The sequence below is a fragment of the Sorex fumeus genome, unplaced genomic scaffold, assembly GCF_029834395.1.
Source record: "Sorex fumeus unplaced genomic scaffold, SorFum_2.1 ptg000063l, whole genome shotgun sequence".
In the NCBI taxonomy this organism is placed as follows: Eukaryota; Metazoa; Chordata; class Mammalia; order Eulipotyphla; family Soricidae; genus Sorex; species Sorex fumeus.
In genome coordinates this window covers 76158143-76184802 of record NW_026606120.1, presented here as the reverse complement: position 1 = coordinate 76184802, position 26660 = coordinate 76158143, and the positions used below count along the sequence as shown (strand labels likewise).

General features: G+C 47.6%; 1 protein-coding gene across 1 annotated transcript; it reads left to right on the top strand.

Moving 5' to 3' along the window:
- Positions 1-141: 141 nt before the first annotated feature.
- On the top strand, positions 142-26141 carry RETREG3 (reticulophagy regulator family member 3). The gene is made up of 9 exons (XM_056127736.1): positions 142-502; positions 12407-12513; positions 17572-17605; positions 18807-18933; positions 19543-19627; positions 21181-21318; positions 22177-22259; positions 23239-23371; positions 23772-26141. Exons 1-9 carry the CDS (start codon positions 264-266, stop codon positions 24227-24229), a joined length of 1404 nt encoding a protein of 467 aa, XP_055983711.1. The 5' UTR covers positions 142-263; the 3' UTR covers positions 24230-26141.
- Positions 26142-26660: the final 519 nt, after the last annotated feature.

Genomic DNA, 26660 nt, shown 5'->3' with positions numbered 1-26660 from the left:
GCCCTGCCCCGCCCCCCGGCTCTTCTCCGCACCAATGAGAACGGCGTTCGGGAGCAGGCACTTCCGTATCCATTTGGCTTCAGAGGTGCCGACAGCGCGTGCGCGAGGCGGGCGGGCGGGCCGGCCGGGAAAACGCGGTTCGGCGCCTGTGCGCAGGCGCCCGCCGGCCGGCCGCGGCCGCCCCCGCCTCGTCGCGCTTCTGCGCAGTCCGTGTTATTGTGACTCGGGCCGCGGCCCCGGATGTTGTGGCTGCTCCGGTGGCGATGGCCGAGGCTGAGGGGCTGGCCGCGGCCCCAGACCCAACTTCGGGGCCGGCTCTCCGGGGCCGCCGCGCCATGACAGGCTCCCGGGAGCGGGACCAGCAGGTGGAGGCGGCGCAGCGGGCGCTGGTGGAGGCGCTGGGCCCTTACGAGCCGCTCCTGAGCCGGGTGCAGGCAGCCCTAGTGTGGGAGCGACCGGCCAGAAGCGCCCTGTGGTGCCTGGGTCTGAACGCGGCTTTCTGGTGAGAGACCGTGCGAGGCGCGCACCCCTCGGCTTCCTCCCTCCGCTCCTCTCTTCTCTGCGCTGCTTCCCTGCCTCTCCGCCCGGCTGCGCCTCGCCTCCTTCCACTCCATCCCGCCGCCGGGCTCCCCGGCCGGGCCCGCACACCTGTCCGGAGTTCCGGGTCCTCCCGCGACCCGCGCCCCCGCCCGGGATCCTAGCGCTGGTCCCGGCCGTGCGGGGGCTCAGGTGTGCTCACGGGACCGCCTCCTTCGGGCGCAGAGGCCGGGAGAACCCAGGGACAACTTCCGAGAGTGTGTCCCCAGGTGTGATCGGAGAAGGAGCGGGAGCCCTGGGAATTCTTTGCGTCTCTCGGGCCGCCTTTCGCCGACTCGGGGACGCCGGGGAAATCCCCCTCCCTCCAAAAAAAAAAAAAAAAAAGCTGCAGCTTGGAGGAAAAGGCTTAAGTTTTTAGAAGCACTGTTGGGAAAGGGCGATGGTGAGATCCCATCCGTGTTTGGGCCACTTCGCTTTGCAGGGAATGAAAGCCCCCTCCTTATTCCCCCGCCCCCCGTTGCCCGGGTTTACCGGCGAGGACACTGAGGGTGTCTGATTAATGCGTGATTTCCTAACTTGGAAATGGGGGGCCAGGAATACGCTGAAAGACGCTGCCTGTGGTCATGATCTGTGAAAGTGCTACTGCTCCTTCTCTGAGTTGTTATCACCCAAAGCGGACTTAGGTCTCAATATGAGCTGACAGGGGAGTTTGGGTTTCTTCCTGACTAGGGAGATGGTATTGATTAAATCCCAATGGAACCGAAGAATAAAAGGGGGAAGGGACAGGGTTCCCTAGAGGAGTGAAACAAGTTTTTTTCTGGATAAGTCTGAAAAGGATGTGCCGCCTCCCTTACAAAGTGTGTTTTTGCTGGAAGTGAATTTCTTTAAATTTGTGGTTTTACAACCAAAGCATTAGCCTTTGTCTCCATGATGATTTTCAGTGAGCTTGAACAGAAGAAAATCCAGGGTCATTGACAAGCAGAAGCAGGCTCAGCTGTTACTTGAATCAGCCCACAATTTGAAGACTTGGATTGAGAGTGTCATAACAGTCACTGGCACTTGTTGCTTCCAGAGTCTTGGACACATTTGATTTTAGAATTCTACTAAAATATTCTGTATTTATTTCTATTAATGCTCCTTTTCTGGTCCCTGGATACTGGTTTCTATAGCACCCCACTCTGCTGTTTAAAAGAAGTTTAAAAAATGACCCACAGCCCACCCCTTCCCTAACCCCCCCCTCCACCCTTGGGACAGTACAGAGGTTCAAATCCTGGGTCTCACACATGCAAGACTGAGTTTTCAGTTTTCCAAAAGGACCTGTTTTCCTTCCACGTCCCCATCCCAGCGCCTGCCTCTAATCCATCCTGGAAGAACCTCATTTCCCACAGAGGGTTTGGCACACCAATAAGTCAGCTGACATCAAACTGGGTGATGGGTCTAGGAATTAGCTCAGAATCAGGATGTGTGCCTTGAGGATCTTGAGTTCAAGCCCCAGACCCTCTTGATTCCTAGAACTCCAGGGTGTAGAGCTGGAGGCCACCATTGAGTGTAATTCTGATAGTGCCCCATCACCCCAGGACTGCATGGGACCATCCCCTCCTGTTCAGTTGGCTAATACATAAAATGTTGGGGCTAGCACAGTGAGTAGAGCGTTTGCCTTATACGCGGCTGACCCAGGTTCGATTCCCAGCATCCCATATGATCCCCTGAGCACCAGGGGATTCTTGAGTGCCAGGAGTAATTCTTGAGTGCAGAGCCAGGAGTAACCCTTGTGCATTGCCGGTATGAACACCCCCCCCCCCCATACATAAAATGTTCTATCAGGATGTAAGTGAGTCTTGTCAGCTGTTTATTAATGCAAATTGTTAGTAGGATGAGTGGTGTTAGTTCTGAGAAAGGTCTTTTCTCATGCCCCTTGTCTGAAATAGAAGTCAGGTTTATGTTTCTACCTCAAGATGGGAGACCTGGACTAGGCTTTAAATGTTACAATTGACTTTAATTTGTTGACTCCCAGCAGTGTTGCCTAAATTTAAAAATGTGTTCTGTTTGGAGGCTTACTCAGGTCTCTATTCCTAGTTTGGAACCTAAAAGCATTGTGATCTGTCTTTATCTCTGGCATTTCCTGGTAGCCTGCCTGCTGCCATCCAAAACAGTTACTCTTGTTACAGACCCATTACAGCTAAGTGTGTGGTGGAGAGATACAGCAAAGACAGGGTGAGCTGAAACTGCAGGGGCTGGTGCTGTGTTGGGAACTGTCAAGGGTGTGCCTGGAATGGGTGTTAGTGTTGAGGCCCCAGGGCCTAAGGCTGTTGTCTGGCATTGGAATTCACGCTTTGTTTCCATTTTCATTTTATTTAGGGGCACCCAAGCAGTGCCCAGGACTTACTTCTGGCTCTGTGCTGGGGATAACTCCTGGTAGTGCTTGGGGAGCAATATGGGGTGCAGGGGGAACCCAGGGAATGGACCCTGGGCTGGCCACAATTAGGGCAAAAGTGCCCCACCCACAGTAATGCTGTGGCCTCTCACTGACTTTTTGTTTTAGTAAACGAGCTTCCTTGGAAGGTATTTGAGTTTCAAAATGAAGGTTAGATTTTACATCATGTCATGTTGATTATAGTTATTGACATTTCACTAAGGAATGTCACAGAGTGGCAAAATGTTTAAGGAAGGAGGGCCATCAGCCAAGGTCAGAAAAATCAGATCCAAACATAGTTTTTCTTTCATTTTTATTTTGACTAGTGATGCATCACTAATAGGTATTTTGTACATTTTGAGGTTTAAGAAAGAGTATGCAAAATGAATTAGAATTGTGTGGGTAGTTCTTAACTTTAAGTGTTCTTAACTTTCAAACCCAGTTAAGGTTTCTCCATAACTTGGGGCAGGGCTACTGTGTTTAAGCTTTGTGTGTAGCATGTGGGTGTTGAGTTCAGTTCCCTGCTCCTCACCTTCACAGAGTAATGAGCTGGGGATAGCCCCTGAAAACTGCCATGTGTGGGGAGGCACAAGATCTCCCCACTCTTCCCAAAAAGATACTGTTTCTGTAACTATGACTGTGCTATTTTAGCTGGGTAAAACAACCATATAGAAGATACAGATTAAATTACCTTGCCACTATAGTATTTCTAGACTTTCTCTTGTATTTTGGGGGTGGCTGTGGAGCTGGGGCCACATCCAGCTTGCTCAGGGCTTACTTCTAGCTCTGCACTTAGAGATCACTCCTGGCTGGGCTCAGAGGACCATATGCAGTGTTCGGGTCAGAAATATGCAAGGCAAGTACCTTCCCACTTGTACTCCTATACCATCTGTTGGCCTTGACTTTGTAAAAAAAAAAAATCCCAGAGAAATTATGGTCGGGACCATATTAGAGATATCTCAGCTTATATTGCATCAGAATACTAATGTGTATTATCTTTAGGATAATAATAAGGTTGTCAGACTTCCTTTCCAATATCTTGTCTGTTCATTAACCTTAGCCACACCCATAAATGAATTATCTGAGGGGAAAATATCTGCATTAGCAAGAGAGTATCCTGACAAGATTAAAAAAAGAACAGGTTGGAAAGGGTCAGAGAGAGATAGTACAGGGTTTAAGTCTTTTTCAGGCAGAAGCAGTCAACCCTGGTTTGATCCTTGGCACCACATATGGTTGCCCAAACCCTGCCAGGAGTGAGCTCTGGGTGTGACCCAAAACAACGCAAAACAAGAAAGAACAGGTTGGAGCACTTTTCGGTTTGACACCCACTGTAGGAGACAGGAGGCAGCTGAAGGGGACCTGGAAGTGAATGTCTGGGCTCCGAGCCTCCCACGTCCCCCTTTCTACCAAAAGTGCATGTTCAGACAGTGCTGCGAGCTGAGCTTTTTTTTTGTTTTTATTTATTTTTGGTTTTGGGGCCACATGTGGCAGTGCTCAGTGCTAATCCCTGATTCTGTACTCAGGGATTTCTTCTGGCAGGCTTGGGGTCCATATGGTGTAAACTCAGGTCTGCTGTGTACAAGACCAACGCCTTATCTAGTATACTATCTGCTCCTACCCAATTCTTCTAGTCTTTAGTATTATGAGCTCTAGTTGGTTTTAAAACTTTTTGTTGTTGTTTGTATTTTAGGCCACACCCAGCTATGCTCAAGGCTTACTCCTGATCACTCCTGGCTATGCTGAGGGACCTTAAGAGGTGCTAGGGATCAAACTAGGAATCAGCCTCAGACAAGGCAAGAGCCTTACCCATTGTACTCTCTCCAACCCTTGGGCTTTAAATAAGGGGTATAGATTTAGAGCAGTTCAGTGTCCAGATTTGCATTTAGAGTCAGTATTCTAAATCAAACTATTTTCTAAGAGTTGTAATTTTTTGGTGGGTCAACATACCCAGTGGTGCTCAGACCTTGCACCTGGCTCTGTGTTCAGGGATCACTCCCGGAGAGGCTTGTGGGAATCTTCGTGGTGTTGGAGATCAAACCCATGTTGACTTCATGGAAGGCAACTGAAAACTGTATTTCTAAACTACAACTAAAGAACTGTACTATCCCTCCGGCCTATGAGGAAAGCACTTTGATCCCTTGATCTTGCTGGTCCTATTCTAGAATTTTTGGAATCTGTTCTTTTTTTTCTTTTGTTTGTTTAATTTATTTGACCATGCCTGTCTTGGGAGCTACTCCCAGCTATACTGTGTGGGTCATACAGTGCTGGGAATTGAACATAAACCTCCCATGTGCAAAGCATGGACTCCGGCCCTTTCAGCTGCCTCTCTTACCTGGAATCTGTTTGTTGGCAATGCTGAGAGCAGCATTTATTTGCGGTGCTGAGTATTGAACTGGGGTCAGCCATGTTCATGGCAAATGTCTTAACCTTGGTACTGTCTGGCCTACTGACCTGGAATCTTATTATTTTTGTTTTGTTTTGTTTGGGGGCCACACCCATAAGTCCTCAGGACTTACTCCTGGCTCTGTGCTCAGGGATCACTCCTGGCAGGCTCAGGGGACCACATGGGATACTGGAGTCAGCTGTTTGCAAAGCAAACACCATATCTACTGTACCATCGCTCTGGGCCCTGGAATCTTTTAAAAGTGAAAATTTTTTATTGTGCTTGGTCTTTTTCCATTGTGCTTCCTTCCCTCCCGGAGGTGGTACCCCCTTGCCCTCCCCTAAAATTAAAAAATGACCCTCAAGGGGCTGGAGTGATAGCACAGAAGGTAGGGCATTTGCCTTGCATGTAGCCTAACCCGGATTCGATTCCCAGTATCCCATATGGTCCCCCGAGCATGGCCAGGAGTAATTCCTGAGTGCCTGAATCAGGAGTAACCCCTGTGCAAGGAAAAAAAAAATGACCCTCTAGGAGCTTGAGAGAGAGTATATCAGGTCGGGGGCTTGGTTGCCTTGCATTCAGCCAACCCTGGTTTGATATCTGACACCCATATGAGCCTCTGGGTAAGCTCCTGCAGGCGTGATCCCCCAGCACCACTGGGTATGGACTCAAACTAAAATAACCGCCCCCCCCCCCCAAAAAAAAGACCCTGGAAATCATTTATATAGTGATTCTCTTTTGGAGGTGAGGGAAATCACACCCAGGTACGCTCAGGGGACCATAATAGAGTGCCACGGAGTGAATCTGGGTCACCAGGTCAGCCACATGCAAGGCAAGCAAGCAGCACCCTACCCACTGTAGTATCGCTCCAGCCAGTATGTGGTGATTCTTATTTTAAAAGTTAAAATTGGGCACTGGAGCAGTAGTACAGTGAGTAGGTAGGGCATTTGCCTTGTACATTGCTGACCCAGGTTCAATCCCACCTCTCCCTGAGCACAGAGCCAGAGTAAGCCCTGAGCTTCGCCGACTGTGGTATCAAAACAAAAAAGTTAAAATTGGGAGCGTGGGGGGCTGGGGATGTGACTCAGTGCACATGTCTTATCTTGTACCCAAGAAGCCTGGTTCAGTCCCCAATACCGAAAAAGCAAACAAAAATATAAAAAAGTTAAAATTTGGGTTAAAAGATAAGAAGTGGAAATGGAAGAGCAGACCTGTTCAAGCAGAGACATTTGTTTTGGCAGGGGCGGGCGGTGGACATCAGATTTCAAACGAAATCTGCTGAGCAAATACTTGTCATCGCCTTGGAGGACTCATCTGAAATTTGGTAGCCAAGTTCCGCAGGATGGGGTAGTGGAGGGAGCAGGGCGATTGCTCTCCAGCACAGCCCCAAATGGTCATCTCACTGCTGCTGGAAGTGACTCCATCCCTACCTCCTAGCACAGAGTTGTGGGATGTGCTCCAAAGTCCCCCCAAAGAAAAAGAAATCGCCCAGAATGCCTTCGCTTACTTTCCTGGGCCTCTCTTTTCAGTTTTCATTTGTCCTAATTGTAAGGTGGGTGCTTTCTCCCCATTGACGTGAGGTAGGTCATTAGCAGCTAGCTGATTTCATTTCTGGCTTTTTTGTAAGCAACAGCTATTCTTGATGAGGTAGGCTGGTTTAGTTTTTTCCTTCTAATTTGCCACTGACTGGCTCATTACCAGACAGCCGCAGATGCTTTACAGCTAGGGGCCTTCTGTAGCCCCATAGGGTGTTCCAAAGCTTTGTTCTGAGGGGCCACTGGGACAAGTTACTCTAATAACAAAGAAACCCAGAAATAGTAGCTTCTTTGAAAATAGATGTGATCTTTATTATGGGTATAGCAATATTATGGGTATCGCAAATTCTTAATTTACGTGTACTTAAAGTGAGGATCCATTATATAGACAACTGCAACAAAAATTATTTAGCTTTGAAGTTTATTTAGTTTATATATGTGAATGTATAAATTAAATTAAGCATATTTATATCTGTGCTCAGGGATTATTCCTGTTGGGCTTGGAGAACTATTTGGAGTGCCAGGGCTTGAACCCAGGTTGGCGGGGTGTAAGGCAAGTGTCCTACCCATTGTACAGTCTCTTCGACCCCTGATACAATCATTTTTTAATTTTAATGGCACAGGAAAACATGTATTGTTAAATGAGGTGTAATTTTATTTTTGGTTTTTGGGTCACACCTGGTGATGCTCAGGGTTTACTCCAGGCTCTGCAGTTAGGAATTACTCCCAGCAGTGCTTGGGATACCATATGGGATGCCTGGGATTGAACCTGCGTTGGGTGTGTGCAAGGCAAACGCCTTACCCTCTATTCTATTGTTCCAGCCCCTGAATGAGGCTTCAAAATCATGTACCATGTACTTGAGTGAAAATTCTATATGTAAATATATATATATTTTTGAAATAAATAGATTTTATTTGGGGGGGTTTTAAGGTGTGGAGGGGGGGAGAGAGAGAGAGAGAGAGAGAGAGAGAGAGAGAGAGACACTCGAGAGAACACAAGATTCGATTCCTCCGCCCCTCTCGGAGAGCCCAGCAAGCTACTGAGAGTATTTGATATGCCAAACATAGTAACAACAAAGTCTCCAATGGAGACGTTACTGGGCCCGCTCGAGCAAATCGATGATCAACGGGAGGGCCTTTACTTTACTTTACTTTACTTTACTTTACTTTACTTTACTTTACTCATTAAGTGGTCAAACTTCAATTTTCTCATGAATATCATTTGATTTTGGGGGTGTTTTGTGGGTGGATTGGACCATACTCAGTGAGCTCAGGGGCTACTCCTGGCAGTGCCAGGATTGAACCAGGGTTCGCTTTCAAGTGCCTTCACTCTTGTGCTATCACTCGTGCATCATACTGGGTTTTGTTTGTTTTGGTGTTCCTGGTCTTTGGGCCACAGCTGGTTGTGTTCAGGGCTGATTTTTGGCTCTGTACTCAGAGATTGCTCCTATTGGACTTGGGGGTCCATATCGGGGTTCAAGGGATCGAATGCAGGCCAGCTGTTTTCAAGGCAAACAGCCTCCCTGCTGTTCTATCACTCTGGCCCTTTATATATATTTTTTTAAAAAATAATTTGAAAAAAGTAGTTTGTTTGGTCTAGAATTCAGGTTAAGTCTACTTATTATCGAACTCAGGTCGGCCATGTTGGCTGCGTGCAAGGCAAACGCCCTACCGCTGTGCTATCGCTCCAGCCCATCGCTGGCATTTATTTACTTACACGAATCTCTCTAATCTCAACTCTGTATTTGATCTTCTGTTATATATTATTCTTGCTCAGAGATGTGTTGTTATTTTTACAGGTGTGCTTTCAGGTCATCACTGTAAAATGGCAAGCAGAGTGTAACCTCGGAATTGCATAGAAGAGCCTGAGGTTGATCAGTTCCTTTTATAGCCACAATTTTCTAAAGAAAAAATTTATGGGCCTGGCTTAACCTTGTTCAGGATGGCGCTTGTAGTTTTAGTCTTTATAACTCAGAATAGACACCTGTTGTGAAACTCCTGATTCGTCTTCATCTAAGGGATAACATCCAGTAGAACAGCTTGCCAGGAAGGCCCTTCCAGGCCTGAGACTCCTGTTGCTCACCCCCACCCTGAGCCATCCCTGTTTCAGTTACATTAAACTACTCACAGTTTCTGAAATGTATCCTTGTCGGGCTCTTATCTGAATGTGCTCTCCTTCCCCACACTGACATGCTCTGTTTTCTCACCCTTTATCTGTGGAAACCAGCTTAGACGTCCTCCTTGTGATCATCAGCATGTGTGTCAGCACACACAGTGTGACTCCTGTTTCGCTCTGCTCTGTCGCTGGCTACTTACTACAGGGCCTTGCTATGTAGTGGACACTCAATAAATGCTGAATTAAATAGCACTGTAGCACTGTTGTTCATCGATTTGCTCCAGCGGGCCCAGTAGCATCTCCATTGTGAGACTTGTTACTGTGTTTGGCACACCGAATTTGTCGCTGGGAGCTTGCCAGGCTTTGCTGTGCGGATGAGATACACAAAAATGCAAATGTAGAGACCACACGGGCTTCTGAGATGGTCCAAGTCTTGGAGAAAGAGAGTATTTTGTTCTGTTTTTTGCTTGCCCTTTGTCCATTTTTAAAGGAGTTTATCCCCTCCCCACTCCCCAGTGCCAGTTTATGTTTGTGTTCGTCATCCTGCTTGGGAAAGCGGAGGTAGCCAGCAGCCTGGAGCGCCTCCCCCAGGGCCCTTTCGAGGACTCTGGAGGAAACAATAGTCGCACAGAGGTGGTAGCACCCTGGGGAGAAGGTGTTGAAGCTCTGTCCTCAGCCTTGTTTAATTTACTGTTTGTTGGATGATCTGACTTCAAGAGAAGATGAGTGGCCCCGGGCAGCTCTTCAGGCTGGCTTCTGTTAAGCACCTTTCATTCTTTAATCTCATAATTAAAGCCTCTGAATGTAGGGTGGAAAAATTGGAATAAGGTTGTCATTAGTGAAAGTTTTTTTTTTCCCCTCTATCCCTCTTTGTTTGCATACATAAAGTGGATTTATGTTTATTGACAAATAAGACTTCTTCTGCCACCCCTGATTTGTGTGTGTGGTGTGTGTGTGTGTGTGTGTGTATTATACATATAGCTAAAGATTTTTAAAAATACATTGAAGGGGCATCATGTTTAATTCCATTTTTTTCAGTTTTAGTAATGTAAAGGGCAAGATTGGGGGAAAAAAGTGATGGGCCTACATTCTTCTTACTATTTTAGTTTAGAGATTATTTAGATCTTTAGCTCCTGTGTTGTGAAAAGAGGTCATTTGTAACCTACCACTGGTCTGTTGCTTTGTTTGGGGGCCACACAGGACTGTGCTCAGACACCATGCTCTGATGTTGGTGGGGGCAAGGAGACACCACCATAGGCTGTGTAAGGATTTGAACCAGGGTGCACCACAGCTGCAGCCTTAGCTGTTAAGGCTCTATCTCCGAGATCCTGTGGCCATTCTCTTTAAAAAGGAAAAAAAAATAATTTAGGGGCTAGTGTGCAAGTATAGCAGGCAGGGTACTTGCCTTGCACATGGCTAACTGGGGTTTGATCCCAAGCACCCAGTTGGTCCCCTGTGCCTCCCACCAGGAGTAATGGTTGAGTGCAGAGCCATGAATAAGCCCTGAGCGCCAGAAACCAAACCAAACCAAAAAATCAATTAAAAAAAAAGTTTCAAGGGAAATGACAATATCAGACAATGAGAGACCCTTAGACTGGCAGTGGGGGTTGGGAAGAGCACTTGGTGGGGAGACAGGGACTAGGAATGACAAGCTCAGTGTTCTAGGGTCCTGGGTACTTTGGTGGTGGTGAAGTGCTATAACTGCATACATCAGACAATAGCCCTTAATTTTATTGTAACCTTGTTACCTAACCTCTTTATGTCTTGGGCTGCTCCTGGTACTGCTGGGGGACAGTGTGGCATAGGGATCTAACCCAGGGCTCTTGCATATAAGCTGGTGCTCCAGTCTACCATCTCCCCAGCCCCCCACCCTATCAAGTTTTTAAAAACATTGTGTTGTGAAATATTTTTCATTCTGAATAAGGGTAGAGATGCATGAACTAAGGCGTCCATGGGACCAGAAATGTAGTTTAGGTGGTAGAGCACAGGCCTTGCATGTTTTCACCCCTGGGTTCAGTCCCCAGCACTGTGTGAACTTTTCCCCTTCCTCTCCTTCCAGCACTGCTGGGTGTGACTCTGGTCCACACAATGGCACTCAAATCTTATTTTAAAAAGGGCTGGGGGAGAAAGAAAGAGAAGGATCAGTTTGATCCGGGGACCATATGGGGTACCAGGTGTTGAACCCTGGTTTGCTGCATGCAAGGCAAGCACCTTACTTGCTGTATTATTTCTCTGGCACCGTTTGTTGATTTTTGTATATTGAACTCCTGTATTCCTGGACTAAAATTCTAATAATTGTTAATTATCTGTAATTGTTTAATATATTGCTGAATTCAGTTTGCTAGTATTTTGTTGAAAATTTTTGTGTTGCTGTCCATAAGGAATATTAGTCCGTCATTTTCTTGTGGTGTCTGTCTGAGTTTGGTGTCAGAATATTGCTGCTAGCCTCAAAAAGTAAAGCAAGAAGTGTTCTTCCCTCTTTAGTTTTGGGGAAGCGCTTGAGAAAGATTGGTGTTAGATTTAAAGAACTGGCTTTCTGGTGTAGCTCTGCTACTGATTTTCTATGTGACTGTGACCAAGTAACTTTTCCTTTCTAGGCCTCACTTCTTTCATTTAGAAGAGGTTATCTAATTGAATTAAATATTTAGACATTTCCATCCATTTGTTTCCCTGCACAACAGGTTCTAGTTTGGTAGAGAGATGTTTGCTTTCCATGTGATTTTGTTTTGGGGTCACACCTGGCAGTATTTGAGGCTTACTCCTGGCTCTGCCCACAGAGCTTCTGTATTTTTACTTTCCTTGAAGTGACGGTAGGCTGTGCTGGAATGGAACTGGAGTGGGCCACATACCAGACAAGCGTCTTAACCCCGGTGCTGTCTCTCCAGCCCCAAGGTATTTGCTTGAAACATAACAACTTGTTGTCAAGGATGAATTTCTCTCTCTGAAATTAATAGAATTACAGACTTGAAAGTTGAAAGGGGCTTTAAGACGTTATTTGGTTTCATCCTCTGTCTTCACTGAAGCACATTATAATCTCTCATAGTAAAAATACCCTGCAACCAGAAAGTTGAAGTAATTTACACAGATACATAACTAGGACTTAAGTCTGTTTGCCCTAGAACCTATAATAAACATCTGAACTTTTCTGAAATTAGCTTAATTGGATAATGATGATCGTGTGTGTGTGTGTGTGTGTGTGTGTGTGTGTGTGTGTGTGAGAGAGAGAGAGAGAGAGAGAGAGAGAGAGAGAGAAGAGATAGAGAGAGAGATTGAGGTGCACATCCTGCTGTGCTCAGGGCTTACTCCTGGAGGATTCTGGGGACCATATGGGGAGCTGGGGATCAAACCTGAGTTGACCATGAGCCCCATTTGCTATACTGTTTCTCTGGCCCTGAATGATGATCTTCTGTTCTTCTCTATAGGTTCTTTGCACTGACATCCCTTCGTCTTGTATTTTTACTTGCCTTCAGCTTGATGATTATTGTGTGTATAGATCAATGGAAGAACAAAATCTGGCCTGAAATAACAGGTGAGTTTTGATAGAATGTAGAAAAATCTTAATTTGAAATTGACTTTCCTGTGATCTTTTTAAAAAATATTTTTAAAAATTTGAGGCACCAAGGGGCTGGAGCGATAGCACAGCGGGTAGGGCGTTTGCCTTGCACGCAGCCAACATGGCCGACACAGGTTCGATTCCCAGCATCCCATATGATCCCCTGAGCACCACCAGGAGTGATTCCTGAGTGCATGAGCCAGGAGTAACCCTTGAGCATCAGCATCGCCGGGTGTGACCCAGAAAAAGCAAAAAAAAAAAAAAAAAAAAAAAAAAAATTGAGGCACCAAGGTTTACAATACAGGTTTACAATGACAGGTTTCATGCATATTACGTTCCAACACCACATCCTCCTCCGTGTCTGTTTCCTCCAGCATTATTCTTTCCTCCTCTTCCTCTTTATCCTTTACTCTCCAACCTCCCAAACAGTTGTTTTGGGGGAGCTCACCTTGGCAGTTCTCAGGGCTTACTCCTGGCTCTGTTTTCAGGGAATGACTCCTCCAGGTGGTGTTTGGAGAACCATATGTGGTGCGTGAGGTTGAATCAGGATCAGCCAAGTGCAAACAAGTGCCTTAACTCTGTATTATCTTTCTGTTAACTCCTCTATTATCTCTCTGGCCCCTTTCCCTGTCATCTTTACCTGTAGTGTGGAAGGTTTAGGGGATTATATATATATCAAGCTCTGAATATTTTTTGAAATTATTTGCTTTGGGAGACACTGGAAGAGTCGGTGGTTCCTGAGAGCTGAATTTGCCCTTCCTGTTTGTTGTGTTTTGGGTCATACCTATTGACCCATAATATCAGAGACTACTCCTGGCTCTGCTCAAGGGTCATTCCCAGTGATGCTGGAGGTTGAACCATGCATTTTTGGGGGCGGTTGGGAAGGAGCTTCTCCCAGCAGTTCTCAGGGATCACTCCTGGCAGGCTCAGGGGACCATATGAGGTGCTGGGGATTGAACAAGGTAAGCTTCCTACCTGCTATACTGTCGTTTCAGTTCTGAACCCAGACCCTTGCATGCAAAACAGGCTTGTCTTTTTTTTTTTTTTCCCTTTTTGGGTCACACACGGCTCTGCACTCAGGATTCACTCCTGTTCACTCTTGGCAGTGTTTGGGGGACCATATGGGATTCTGGGGATTAAACCCAGGTCAGCTACATCATGCTCATCCTTTTGAGCTCTCTCTGACCCCTTCCCATTATTTTTTTGTTTGCTTTTTGTTTTTGTTTTTGTATTTGAGCCACATCCAGCAGTGCTCAGTGGGTACTCCTGGCTCTGTGCTCAGGGATCATTCCTAGCCGATTTGGGGGACCATATGTGGTCTCAGGAATCGAACCTGAGTCAACTATGTGCAAGACACAAGCATTTAATCTACTGTGTCTCCAGCTCTTCCCATCATTTTTAAGCTCAGGAAATCTGTATCCATTACCAGAGATAAATTTAATTTTAGTTTTGGGCCACACCTGGCTATGCCCAGGAATCGTTTCAGGTGAGGCTTTCTTGACCATGTGGGGTGCCTAGAATTGAACTCAGACGATCTCCCAGGTCCAGAAGTTTCATTTATTTATTTTAAATTTTTGTGGAGCAAGATAAGTTTTATTTTGTTGTAAGAGAAGTAAGCCTTTATTTCTGTTTCACAAATCTGACTTTTTTTTTGGGGGGGGGTGGATTTTTGGGTCATATCCAGCATTGCACAGGGGCTGTTCCTGGCTCATGCACCCAGGAATTACCCCTCACGGTGCTCAGGGGACCATATGCGATGCTGTGAATCGAACTCGGATCGGCCGCATGCAAGGCAAACACCCTACCCGCTGTGCTATCACTCTAGCCCCAAGCTGACTTCTTTTGGTTGCTTTTTGGTGATTAGTCAGATGAAATCTCATATCCTTCCAGCTCCTCTGACTCTTCTTGGCTGCAGCAAGATAGATTGTATTGAATGAAAATGATTTAGAAAGATGTGAGGGAAGAGAAAGAAAGGATATATTATGTGTTCAAGAAGGAACACGGGTTTCTCAGAGTGGAAAACGTAAAGAGACATACAGACAAGCAAGAGAGATGCATGTTCGGGGGAGAATGTCACCTGAAGAGCAAGCCTCTTTTCTTTCTTTCTTTTTTTTTTTTTTTTTAATGATAGCTTAGGTAACATGATTACAGTTGATTGCAAAGCAAGTGCCTTGACTCCTGTACTATCTCTTTGGCCCTTATCCACCTATCTGTGACTGGTGAATGTGAAAAGACTTATTCATTTTTTTAATTGAATCACCATGAAATACACATTTACAAAGTTGTTCATGATTTTCAGTCCTGCAGTGTTCCAGCACAGTCCTTTCACCAGTGTCCAAATTTCTTTCAGCCCTCCCGCCTTCCTCTGTGGCGGACACCTCTCTCCCTCCCTCCCTCCTTCCCTCCATTCTCCCCCTTTTTCCCCCTCCCCCTTTTAGGCACTGTGGTTTGCAGTACTGTTAATGAAAAGGTATCATGCATATTACTTCCTTTCAGCTTTCAGCATCCAGTTTTTGTCCAGTCATCATTTCCAACTATCATTATCATAGTAGTCCCTTCTCTGTTCCAACTACACTCCCCTCCACCTCCCCCCAGTCTTGTGGCAAGCTTCCTATTATGTTTGCTTTTCTTTCTTTCTTTCTTTCTTTCTTTCTTTCTTTCTTTCTTTCTTTCTTTCTTTTTTCTGCTTTTTGGATCACGCCCGGTGATGCCTAGGAGTTACTCCTGGCTTTGCACTCAGAAATTACTCCTGGCGGTGCTCTGGGGACCATATGATGTAAAAACTGTATCTTATGCGCACGGGGGAGGGATGCGAAGATAATGATGCGTTATTGGCGGGTTCTTGGGGCAGCTCTCTCGCCACCCGCGTTTGGTGCTCTCGAGCTGCTGTGTATGGACTGGATCGGGATGGCTCCTTTGTGCTTTGCTCCTGTGCATGCCGCTGTTCTCTCTTCTGTCTGTCTCTCTCTCTGTAGTCTCTCCTCTGGTCTCTTCCGATCTCTCTCTCTCTCTGGAGCCCTTCTCTCTGGATTCTGACTCTGCCCCTGAATTCTGACTCTTGCCCTGGATTCTGACTCTGGCCCTCTCTGCTCTTACAGTCTTAGTTTATATAGCAATCACATAGGGTGGTGACACAAAGGTGGGTTGAACATTAACAAATCAAAAAGAGAGGTAAGACCACTCCTCCAGGAGATTAACTCAAAGATGAAATCTCATTTAAAGATATTACTCTGGATTACTAGGAGATCCACTTAAGGATGGGATCCCATTCAGGTTGTGTCGATTTCTTCTTTCCTCAGCTAGTAATCCACTTAAATAGTTGTAGTAAATCTACTTCTAATATTCTAGCAATGTCATTCTGTATGAACACAGTAAGAGATATATCAACTTAGGGGCTGGAACAATAGCACAGCGGGTAGGGCATTTGCCTTGCACGCAGCCGACCTAGGTTCGATTCCCAGAATCCCATATGGTCCCCCGAGCACCGCCAGGAGTAATTCCTGAGTGCATGAACCAGGAGTAACTCCTGTGTGTTGCTGGGTGTGACCCAAAAAGCAAAAAAAAAGAGAGAGAGATAGCAACTTAAAGTTTGGTTCTTCCTGAGGACGTCTTACCACAGTCCTCAGGCCAGGTTAGTCTTCCCAACCCCAGCAGGGTCCTAGTCTCATCGTTTTGGATCATGACAGCATTTGTCTGTGATCATGCTCTCAACTTATAGTTGAATATTGTGGCGCTTTGGCCTGGCCCATTTCGATGCCAGGGTAGCTCACTGCTTGCCCTGGGTCCATTCAGTCCCTCTTCGGGACCCTGCTTTTGGGGTGTTAGGAACTAAAGGCAACTGAGTTGAGAGCAGATGCCCAGGAGTAAATATTATTGGAGTCAATCAACTCCCAAGTTACAAAGCATAATATTAACTGTCTTCCTGTGTCCATACAGAAGGGACATTGCTTTAAGGTAAACTAAGTACCCTGCAGCAAGGCTGAAAGGACAAACCCATTGTTATCCTACAATATGGGATACTGGGAATTGAACCCTGTTCAGCCATGTGCAAGGCAAACACCCTACCCACTGTGCTATTTCTCCAGCCCCCAGTATCATGTTTTCTTGCCCCTCGTTTCTGCTGTCTTTAGGTTTTCTCATATTATGGTTTTTGTTTCTTTTCTCACAAATGAATGCGATCATTCTGTATCTGTCTTTCTGACTCATTTCACTCAGCATAATACTCTTCATGTTCACCCACATATAAGCAAGTTAATGACTTCATTTTAGACTAGTTTTCTTGATCCTCATTTCTACTGTCTTTGGGTATTCTCATACTATGGTTTTTGTTTCTTTTTTTTAATATCACAAATGAATGTGATTATTCTATATCTGTCGCTCTCTGACTCATTTCACTCAGCATAATACTCTTCATGTTTACCGATATATAAGCAAGCTTCATGACTTCATTTTTTCCCCCAACCGATGCATAGTATTTCTTTGTGTAGATGTACCATAGTTTCTTTATCCATTCATCTGTTCTTGGGCACTTGGGTTGTTTCCAGATTTTGGCTATTGTGAATAGTACTGCAGTGAACATAGGCATGCCAATACCTTGAAAAGACTTTTTATGTCATTCATTTTAGTTAACAGGTTTCTCTTAGAGTAGGAAGGTTCCTGGGGCTGGAATAGTTAAAATCACATGCTGCAGGATTCTGGTGTGTTCTAGTGTTCGTGAGCAACCCAGACGCGCATGAGGGATGGAATGGACTATTTTTCATGTGCACCTTGACTTTCAATTATAGTAATTAGAGGGGGCCCTACTACTTCATTTGGATCTTCTCTCTCCCCAGAGAAATAAGCAGACATAAGCCATCATTCCTTTGTCTGCATTTCCCTCATTTTGGCAGCATAACGTGGTGTCTCCATTTTATTGACTATTACTTTTACTTTTGCCCAAACCTATTAAACCTGCACTGTCAAACCAATAGCCTAACCTTTCTACTGTTTAGTTCCCCCCGCCAACTAATGCTTGTGTTTGTTTTAATATTGTAGTGCCAAGACGTGACAATGCATTAGACAATGAGAGGTATGTCTAGAGGTAAAACTAATGGAACCGCTTTTTGTTGCTCTGATTGATTCTGTGTGTGTGTGTGTGTGTGTGTGTGTGTGTGTGTGTGTGTGTGTGTATGTGTGTGTGGTGGAGGTGGTGGTGGTGGTTGGGTGTTCGGAATATACCCTTCAGTGTTCAGGGCTTACTCCTGGCTCTGCCCTCAGGAATCACTACTGGTATTGTTCAGGGACCATATGGGTAGAGTACTGGGAATCAAACTTAGATTGACTATATACAAGGCAAACTCTCTACCCATTGTAGTTTACTATCACTCCAGACCTTTTTCATTCTCTTATTGCGATATTTTTGTAACGTGTTATCAACACCACACTCTGAAGTATAAACTAAGAACCAAATAAATGGTTGCAGGCATTATTTTATCAAACCCTATAACATTCAGGCAGCAGTGTGTTGAGTTTGCTAATGTCCTCTGAGAGTTACAGGACTGTTTTCTGAAAAAGATAATTTCCTATGCCCCCATAACCTGACATGCCAGGTATTAGTCACATTATTCAGCTCACTGTGAAAACTTATAGGCAGCTAACTTCACTTGACATTCACCGTGCCATTGAATGTTTTCTGTGATCTCTGGTTATTTAAAGTTCCTGGTCAGAAAACACTTTGAGTCCTGGTGTCAGCAAGCTAAAGATTTCTCTCGTGTCTTCCTGCCTCTAGTTTCACCTGTCAGCTTATTCGCTCCTGTTTGATGGAAAGAATTTCTCTGCTGATGTTAATTGTGGTGTTGCTTTATTTTCTGTCTGAGGGGCATCCTCACCGTTGTGTTCTCCCTCAACCCCCGTCGCAGTGGTGTTCAGCTAGTGCTTTCCTTTCATCCCTGAATTGTGGTCACAGTGGAGTGCAGTAGTTTGAGTGCAGGGAAGGGGTTTCTAAGTACAGAGGCTTTGGAGCTGGCGACAGGCTTACACATGTGCATCAGGCTGCTTGCTCAGAGGGTGGAGTTGTCAGAACAAGTTTGCCCTCCTATTCTCTGAATTCATGTTTCAACCTGGTGAGCCAAGAAGAAAGTCAGGCTTCGCCTGCAAAGCACCCAGGACCAGCCACACCCCAGCCCCTTCTTAAATTCTGAAAAATGGCTGTCTGGATTAAGATAGGGGTGGGGGCGGGGGTACCCTTGACCCACTCCCTTTACAACCGCCTCTTTTTCTCTTTTCCCTAGCTGGGGTTTTGTGCACCCTCGGTTGCTCAGCGTGCCTGAGCTCTGCCACCACATAGCTGAAGTCTGGGTTAGTGGGACCATTTTCATGAGGAATCTTTTGCTTTTCAAAAAGCAAAATCCAGGCAAGGTAAGACTTTTCCCTTTTTCACTTTAATTTCTGGCCTTTCAGTTTAGAATCGGTTCAGTGCATTCTAAACTGAAACAGCCCTTTTATGACATATCCTCTTTCAAAAGGAAAGTGTAGGAAGGGGCTTCTGATCAATACAAGCTTGATGGCACGTCCTTCGGGGCGTTTGCCACCTAGATTAGGCCAGCTCACTACAAGGAAGAAAGTTGCTTACATTAAACATGTAGGTTATTGTGTTTTTAAAATTAAAATATTTTTCTTAAAAAACAAAACATAACAAAAATATCTACCTCCACTTGCTTCCAGAGAGAATTTCTGTCCAAGTCCTATTCATCCAATTTCCTGACTGAGAGGTATAACCCTGATGGGGTTAACCACATAAAAGGGGTTTGAATGGGAGTGGACATCTTCCATATCCTTCCAAATCGAATCACCATTTGGATGTGAATTTTGCAAGCTCTATTTGTCATTTTGACATGTCCATGTGCTTTGCTCATAGATCTTAAAGAATTACTTAAATTCTTAATACCTCCACATTAACCACCCCCATTTCTATCCCAGTCTTCTTCCATGTGATAGAAACTTAACCATGTTTTCCGACTCCCCCAGTTCTGCTTGCTCAGCTGTGGGATCCTGACCTTTTTGGCTGTCTTGGGCAGCTATGTCCCTGGGCTCCTGCTGTCCTACTTAATGCGTAAGTATTCATGTGGATGCCCCATCCCCAACCTCCCCTCAGCTCCCCTCCCCCATAGCTTTTCCTTCTCACCGCTTTCCAGCCACACCCAGCTCTGGGTCTAAGGAGAACATTTAGATTTTGGTTTCCCAAGAAATGGCCTTTTAATGTTTTCTTTTCTTTCTATTTAATTTTTTTCTGTGGGGAGGGGGTTTCCTCTGAAGCAATGCTTGGGTCCCCAGGGACCACGACCACTCCTGGCAATATTCATCCCAGCTGTGTGTGTCTCATGGTTCAGTGTTCTGGCCCAAGGACACAGTGATGCTGGGGGTCACTAGGGCCATCCCGGAGATGGGAAGGGGGGGCCACAGGGGAGGGCGTGTCCTGTAGTGAACCTAACTGTAGGCCTCTAACTCAGGGCCTGGTGAATGCCAGGCATCTTCTCTAACCCTTTGAACTATTTGCTTATTCTTTCTTTCTTTCTTTCTTTCTTTCTTTCTTTCTTTCTTTCTTTCTTTCTTTCTTTCTTTTTTAAAAAGGGACCATGTGCTGTGTTGCCCAGGGGCCACTATAGCTCTGGGTATTTAGTGCTCAGGGGTATCGTGGTGCGAAGTATAGAACTTTCCTACCAACTTGTTCTGTTTCTTCAGCCTCTTTTAGACTTTTTTTTGTTGTTGTATTGGGGCCATACCCAGCGATGCTCAGGGTTGCACCTACCAGGCTCTGCCCTCAGGAATTAACTCCTGGTAGTGCTTGGGGGACCATATGGGATGCCAGGGATCAAACCCGGGTGGGCCGTATGCAAGGCATATGCTCTACCACTGTACTCTCACTGCCCCCTTTTTATGACATGTTTAGCATATAAAAATAGCTTTCTTATCTACTGGCTTCCCATATAAAGAGTCAGTTTCAGAAATTAATGGGAATCTGCCAATAGAACAGTACTGTAAAGCAGTGATTTTCATCAGTCAAACTGTGGATACTGCCAGTGCGCTGGCGTATGAATGTTAAGCGATCACTGCTGTACAGGATGGTGTTCCTATTTAAAATGCATCAGTGTATTGTATCGGTGGAAATGAATGTTGGCATCTTCTTCTAGGAGATTGTTTTCCTTGGAGGGAGCATTTCCTCCCTCCCCCACATGGAGCACTTTTTTGTATTGGCACAAGCTCAGCTTGCTCGGAGCAAAAGAACAGAGTCGTTATGACTATGCATTGTACTCCAGAAGCTCCATGATTGATTCTGTAGTGTCTGAAGCACCATTGCCGTTCGGCCTTGTCCATGGCCCAGTGCTGCCTATATGCAAACGGCTGCTTCACTTGGTTCTGTCCTGGATCTGTCAGCAGCACCCAGCTGTGCACAGCCTGTAGGTGGCTGCAGAGGTTCCAGCCTCCCAAACCCGGGCCCCCAGATTCCCCCACCCTTGTGTGGTAAGGAAGACCCAGCCTGCAAAATTAGGCAGAACTGTCGCACACTAAAGGTTCAGGTTCTCAGGACCTGATTGCCTAGTGACTGTTAGGATCGTTTCATGTGACCCTGTAGCCATTTTGCCCTTTTCCCATTTCTTACTTCAGTTGTCCTTGTCATGATGTGGCCCCTCACCGTGTACCACCGACTATGGGATCGAGCTTATGTCCGGCTAAAGCCAGTTCTCCAGCGGCTGGACTTCAGCGTGCGCGGCTACATGATGGCCAAGCAGAGAGAGAGACAATGTAAGTGCCGAGAGAAGGCCGCCTCAGCAGTTTGGGGAAGTGAAGGCTGCGTCTGATATGGCGGGTAGATCCTCAGAACTGTGGAGAGGTTTGGTGGTCTGGGTGTGGTGTGGGGGCGAGAGTAGGTAAACACACACACACACACACACACACACACACACACACACACACACACACACTGCTCCAGGGAAATCTATGCAGGGAAAAAAAAATGATTGTCCCCACTTAGAATTCCAGACACTTTCATTTTAAACAAGTCTCCGAAAAGATCTCCCGCATTGAATGAAAGTGAAGAGAGGGCAGGTGTCATTCTGCTTCGATGCTTTGTTAGCTCTCCCCTGTGCCCGGGCACCACGCCTCTCAGTGTTCACCGTGGGTGCCATTGCCCTCCTTTTCCATTGAGTAAACGGAATCTCCCAGGTTGTAAATGGGAGCAGGTCTTTGCTGCTCCTGAGCCAAACCTTGTCACTATAGAGCTGTTTGCTGAAGGGGGCTTCAGAGCTGCTGCCCTGGGAGTATGCCCAGCCCGTCATTGACACATGCCATGAAAGTCAGGTGCCCTTCCTTGCCCGCGGGTGTACTGGCTTGCAGAAGCTGGGTTTGACTCACCCACACACTCCTCTGTCGCCTCCTCCCTGTGTGACTGGTTCCACTTTCCACCTTGACACTGCTCTGGCCGGAATTCGGAGAGTCCAGCCTGATAATTGGTTGTGTGACCAGAGGGGGGGCGCTGTTGGCAGAAAGGCCTTTCATTCTCCTCAGCACCTCAGCCCTGAAGGCCAACTCAGGCTACCCTGCATAGGCCCACGTCCAGAGGCTTCTTTTCTCCTGCACAGACTTTCTGCTTTCTCTGTACAGCACGCCGCAGAGCTCTGCACCCTGAACGTGCCGCGGATGGCCACAGTGACAGCGAGGAGGAGCTGGCCGCCTTCTGCCCGCAGGTATCGCTCTCTCTGCCATCTGCTCTGCACACTCCGGCAGTTCCAGGCTGTATGTGGCTCCAGTCCTCCCTGCCCAGCCCGCGAGCAGTGGGGAGAGAAGTTAATGTTCCCTGACTTCTTAGGTTGGCACAGCCTGGTCATGATCCCTCCTGTTACCATCACGGCAGAACTGCATTTATTTGTTTTGGGATCCATGCCCAGTGATGCTTGGGAGGTAGTCTGACCTGTGCTAAGAGAACCAGGTGGTGCTGGGGATTGAACCTGCTTGTGTTACAGCCCCCAGCACCCCCCCTTTTTATTTTTACTCCCCACCCCATAGTACACAAGAACTTCTCCTCACTCTGTGCTCAGGGATTGAATTGGGGTTGGCTGGTACAGGACAAACGCTTTAATCCCCTGTGTGACTCTCCAGCCCCATGCCCTTTGAGACACCTGCCCAGCCTGCCTATCTCCTAAACTGCCCCACCCCTTAGGTTGGTATCATGTGTGTCTTCCTGATCACCTGTGAAAAGTCTTTTCTAGATCAATTATGTGCTGAAAGTGGCGGTTGGTTTCCCAAAAGTGCTGTCCAACCTGTAGTTCAGATTGATGAATAAAATCAATCTTAAAAGTTGATCATGGGGCCAGAGTGACAGTACAGTGAATAGGGCTTTTGCCTGGCATGTGGCTAACTGGGTTTGATCTCTTGCATCCTTATAGTACCCCAAGGCCACCTACCGTAATCACTGAGCACAGAACCATGAGTCAAACCCTGAGCACCACCAGGTGTGCTCCCCTCCTCCCCTGCCTCCCAATAAAAGAGTTGACTATGTTTTCCTTGGAGGAGCAGCCCTGAGGTGGTTAAGATTTTGATGTGAGTCCTGCTGGCTGGGCGCAGGCTCACCTGTGGGCCAGCTCCTTTATGAAGCTGTCAGTGGGGAACAGCACGTGGTTGCTAATGGCGGCATCACTCAGGCTTGTGGGTCTTTTCTTTCCTAAGCTGGATGATTCTACTGTTGCCAGGGAGTTGGCCATCACCGACTCCGAGCATTCGGATGCTGAGGCCTCCTGTACAGACAACGGCACATTCAACCTTTCCAGGGGCCAGACCCCTCTCACAGAAGGCTCGGAAGGTGAGGGTGACCGTGTGCCAGCATTGACAGTGAACACGATGGCTGCCTCTCGGCTTCCCAGGCCGCAGGCCAGAGCGGCTGCCCGTTTCTCCTGCCGCCTTGTTTTCCAAGCTTCAGCAGGAAAACAAGAGAGCAGCAGTGGGGGGCCTGCCAGCCTGCGCTTCTGCTTTCTTGGAGTGGCCAGTCCCATGGTTGCTCCACAGAGAAGCCTCTGGCCAGAAGGCAGCTCGGCATTCTGTCATTGGAGGGGAAACACATTCTGTCATTGGAGTGTGGCCTTCACAGACACCCTGAGAAGTCTCGGGGTGGGGGCGGTCAGGCTTCAGGGACCTGCCTTGTGGGGCTGGGGTCTCCGAGCTCCAGCCGGTGCCATGTCACAGACACCCCTCTGTTCTTCCAGACCTCGACGGTCACAGTGATGCAGAGGAGTCCTTTGCCAGAGACCTTCCAGACTTCCCTTCCATTAACGTGGACCCTGCAGGGCTGGATGATGAGGACGACACCAGCATCGGGATGCCCAGCTCCTTGTTCCGATCCCCTCCTGGGGCCGAGGAGCCACAGGCGCCCACTGCCAGCCACGATGAGGCTGCACTGCCACAGCTGCTGCTGTCCGCCCTGCCTGCAGGATCCAACCTCACCAGCAATCTTGCCAGCCTGGTTTCACAGGGCATGATCCAGCTAGCCCTGTCAGGGGCCTCCCAGCCTGGGCCTTCAGGTCCGCCTCCCCGGAGAGCAACAAGAGGCTACCTCCGGGCACCCAGCTCAGACCTGGACACTGATGCTGAAGGGGACGACTTTGAACTTCTGGACCAGTCGGAGCTAAATCAGCTGGACCCTTCTAGTTCCAGGAGCCACTGAGGCAGAGACTCGCTTTGTGGGGGGAGGGTCACTGAGGTTTGGGCTTATTTTCCTCCCCATCCCATATCAGGAAGGGCAGAGGGAGAGTCCAGGCCTGTTCCCTGAATTACATTTGTGCGCTGGGCGGCCTGGCTGGTGTTCCAAGGCCTGGGGAGACAGCAGACTCCCTCCCTCGCTACAGCAGGGGTCCCCACTGCTGAGCTGAGTCTCCGAGGTGAGAGTGTGAGTCCCCAGGGAGGCTTCTCTCTGTCGGGAAGGTACTTGTGGGGAACAGTGGTTGGGGTAGTGGTCCCCCTGGAGGGGAGCTGCTCTTTGCTTTTGGGTATGGGTGCTCAGTGACAGATCCCTTTCCTTCCTTCCTCCTGCGGTCACTTCCCTAGCGCTGCAGAAGGGCAGCAGCTGAACGAGTTTCCTGTCTTCCTCCTCTTCTGCTTGGCCATGATCTGATTGTTCTCGTTTTCTAGGCAAGCCTGGCCTTTGGTTCTATACAGGCAGGTCTGCACCACCTTTCTCAGTTCTTCTGCATTTCTGGAGGCCTAACCCAGTGCTCCAGAATGATGCCGAATTTAAGAAATGTGAACATGATGCAGAGTGGGCCTCGGGGTGAGCCGGCGAGGAGGGTGGGTGCCGGAATCTGTGGGGCTGCTTGGTTATCTTTGGTGCTGCTAACCGCTGGCTCCACTTGACTGTCAGCCTGAGCAATGAGCAAAGCAATACCACACCCATTCCTGTGTTCCTGCTTCTCTCCATGCTCCTCCTCTGGAGAAGCAATAATCCCGTGGGGGGGGATGTCAAAAGTAGCACTTTACAAATAGCTCAGTGGCATTCATCCCGGGAGCCACGGCTCTTCCTGCACCAGCTTTTCTTACTCCCTGTTGAGCAACCCTAATGCTTTTTATTTTCATCAACCACCACCTTCCCTCCCCCCCGCCCCCCCGCAGCTTGGCAGGGCCTTCTTCCAGATGAGCCCAGTTGCAAGAAAATGTCCAGAATCAGCAGACCCCTCTAAGGAGTGACTTCGACTGCCCCTCATAAAATCATGTGAGACAAGACCAAAAATGGTAGTCCTACCTGTGCCAGCCGGCTCTTTCCTGGTCAGAGCCCAGCTGAGCTCTTCTGTCCTCTTTCCCTCTGCATCAACCCTCTGCTGATCCTCAGGGACCATTCCCCCAACATCCCAGACTGGGTGAGGGATGTTAGAGGCCGTTTTCACGTGCTGCTGGGGGAGTGTGTGAACATGTTTGCTCTGGGTTGATGGGCCCAGTAAAGGCCAGGGAAGGAAAACAGTTGACAGTGGGCAAGGAAGACAAGCCTGGTGCCTAATGGTGAAGGTCAGATGGAACGGCATCTCCCCACTGGCTGGTTTCCACAGCTCTGGACAGGTGAACCCTGATGTGGAAGGGAGTGGGAAAGGAGTGGGGGTTGTGTGTCTGCATGAGTGTGTGTGTAGCTTCAGGCCTTGGGAGTTGGCGAGCGGGAAGGACAGAAGGAGAGCAGAATTTTTGGAAGGGGTTTCTTGTACCTGGGGGATCCTGCTCTGAATCTCCTTAGTCCTCCACTGTGAATTGGGGTGGGTATGGGGGGAGGGTGCTGAGGAATAAATCTTGTATGACAGTAATCTTGTAAGAGACCAGTGTTGGATAGTGTTGTACCCTCTGCTCTGTTAATAGGTGACAGTTGGATTGACCAGAATGGGTGCCCTCCCCAGAACTCAGACATGAGTGCAAGTGCCACTCCTGGCCGGCATCAGACCTGCTGCTCTGACATTTCGAAAAAATTTTTTAGGGCCACACCAGGCAGTACTTAGGGATCAGATCTGGCAGGTTCAGGAGCCATATGAGGTTGCCAGGTTTTGAATCCAGGTTTGCTGTGTTAAAGGCAAATGCCGTACCCACTGTACTATTTCTTTGGCCCTTCTCATATATATATATATATATATATATATATGTATATTTGTTTGTTTGTTTTGCGGGGGGGTTGGGGGGTTGTGCAGCTATACCCAGCGGTTCTCTGGTTACTCCTGGGTTTGCACTCAGGGCTCACTCCTGGAGGGCTCAGGAAGACCATGATACACCAGGGATCAAACTTGGGTCGACCGCGTGCAAAGCAAATGCTCTACCAGCTGTACTATCGCTCTGACCCATGATACGCCCCCCAACAAATGACAATAAACACATTTAAAAGGCTAGGGACATTTTTTCTGGTAGCAGGAACCTTTAAAAAGCACCACCTTGCTGTTGGCCTGGCCCGTCTGAGCTGCGGGGACATCTGTTCCTTGGCCTTCAGCTGACCTCAGACACTGGAAATGCTTATTTCAGGCTTTGTCCAACTGGCCACTGCAGGCAGCAGAGGCACACACCTGTCAGGTGCTGCCAGGACACTGAATGGGCCGCGCCTTCCCCGCAACAGCAGGTGCCGAGCGCCCCCCAGT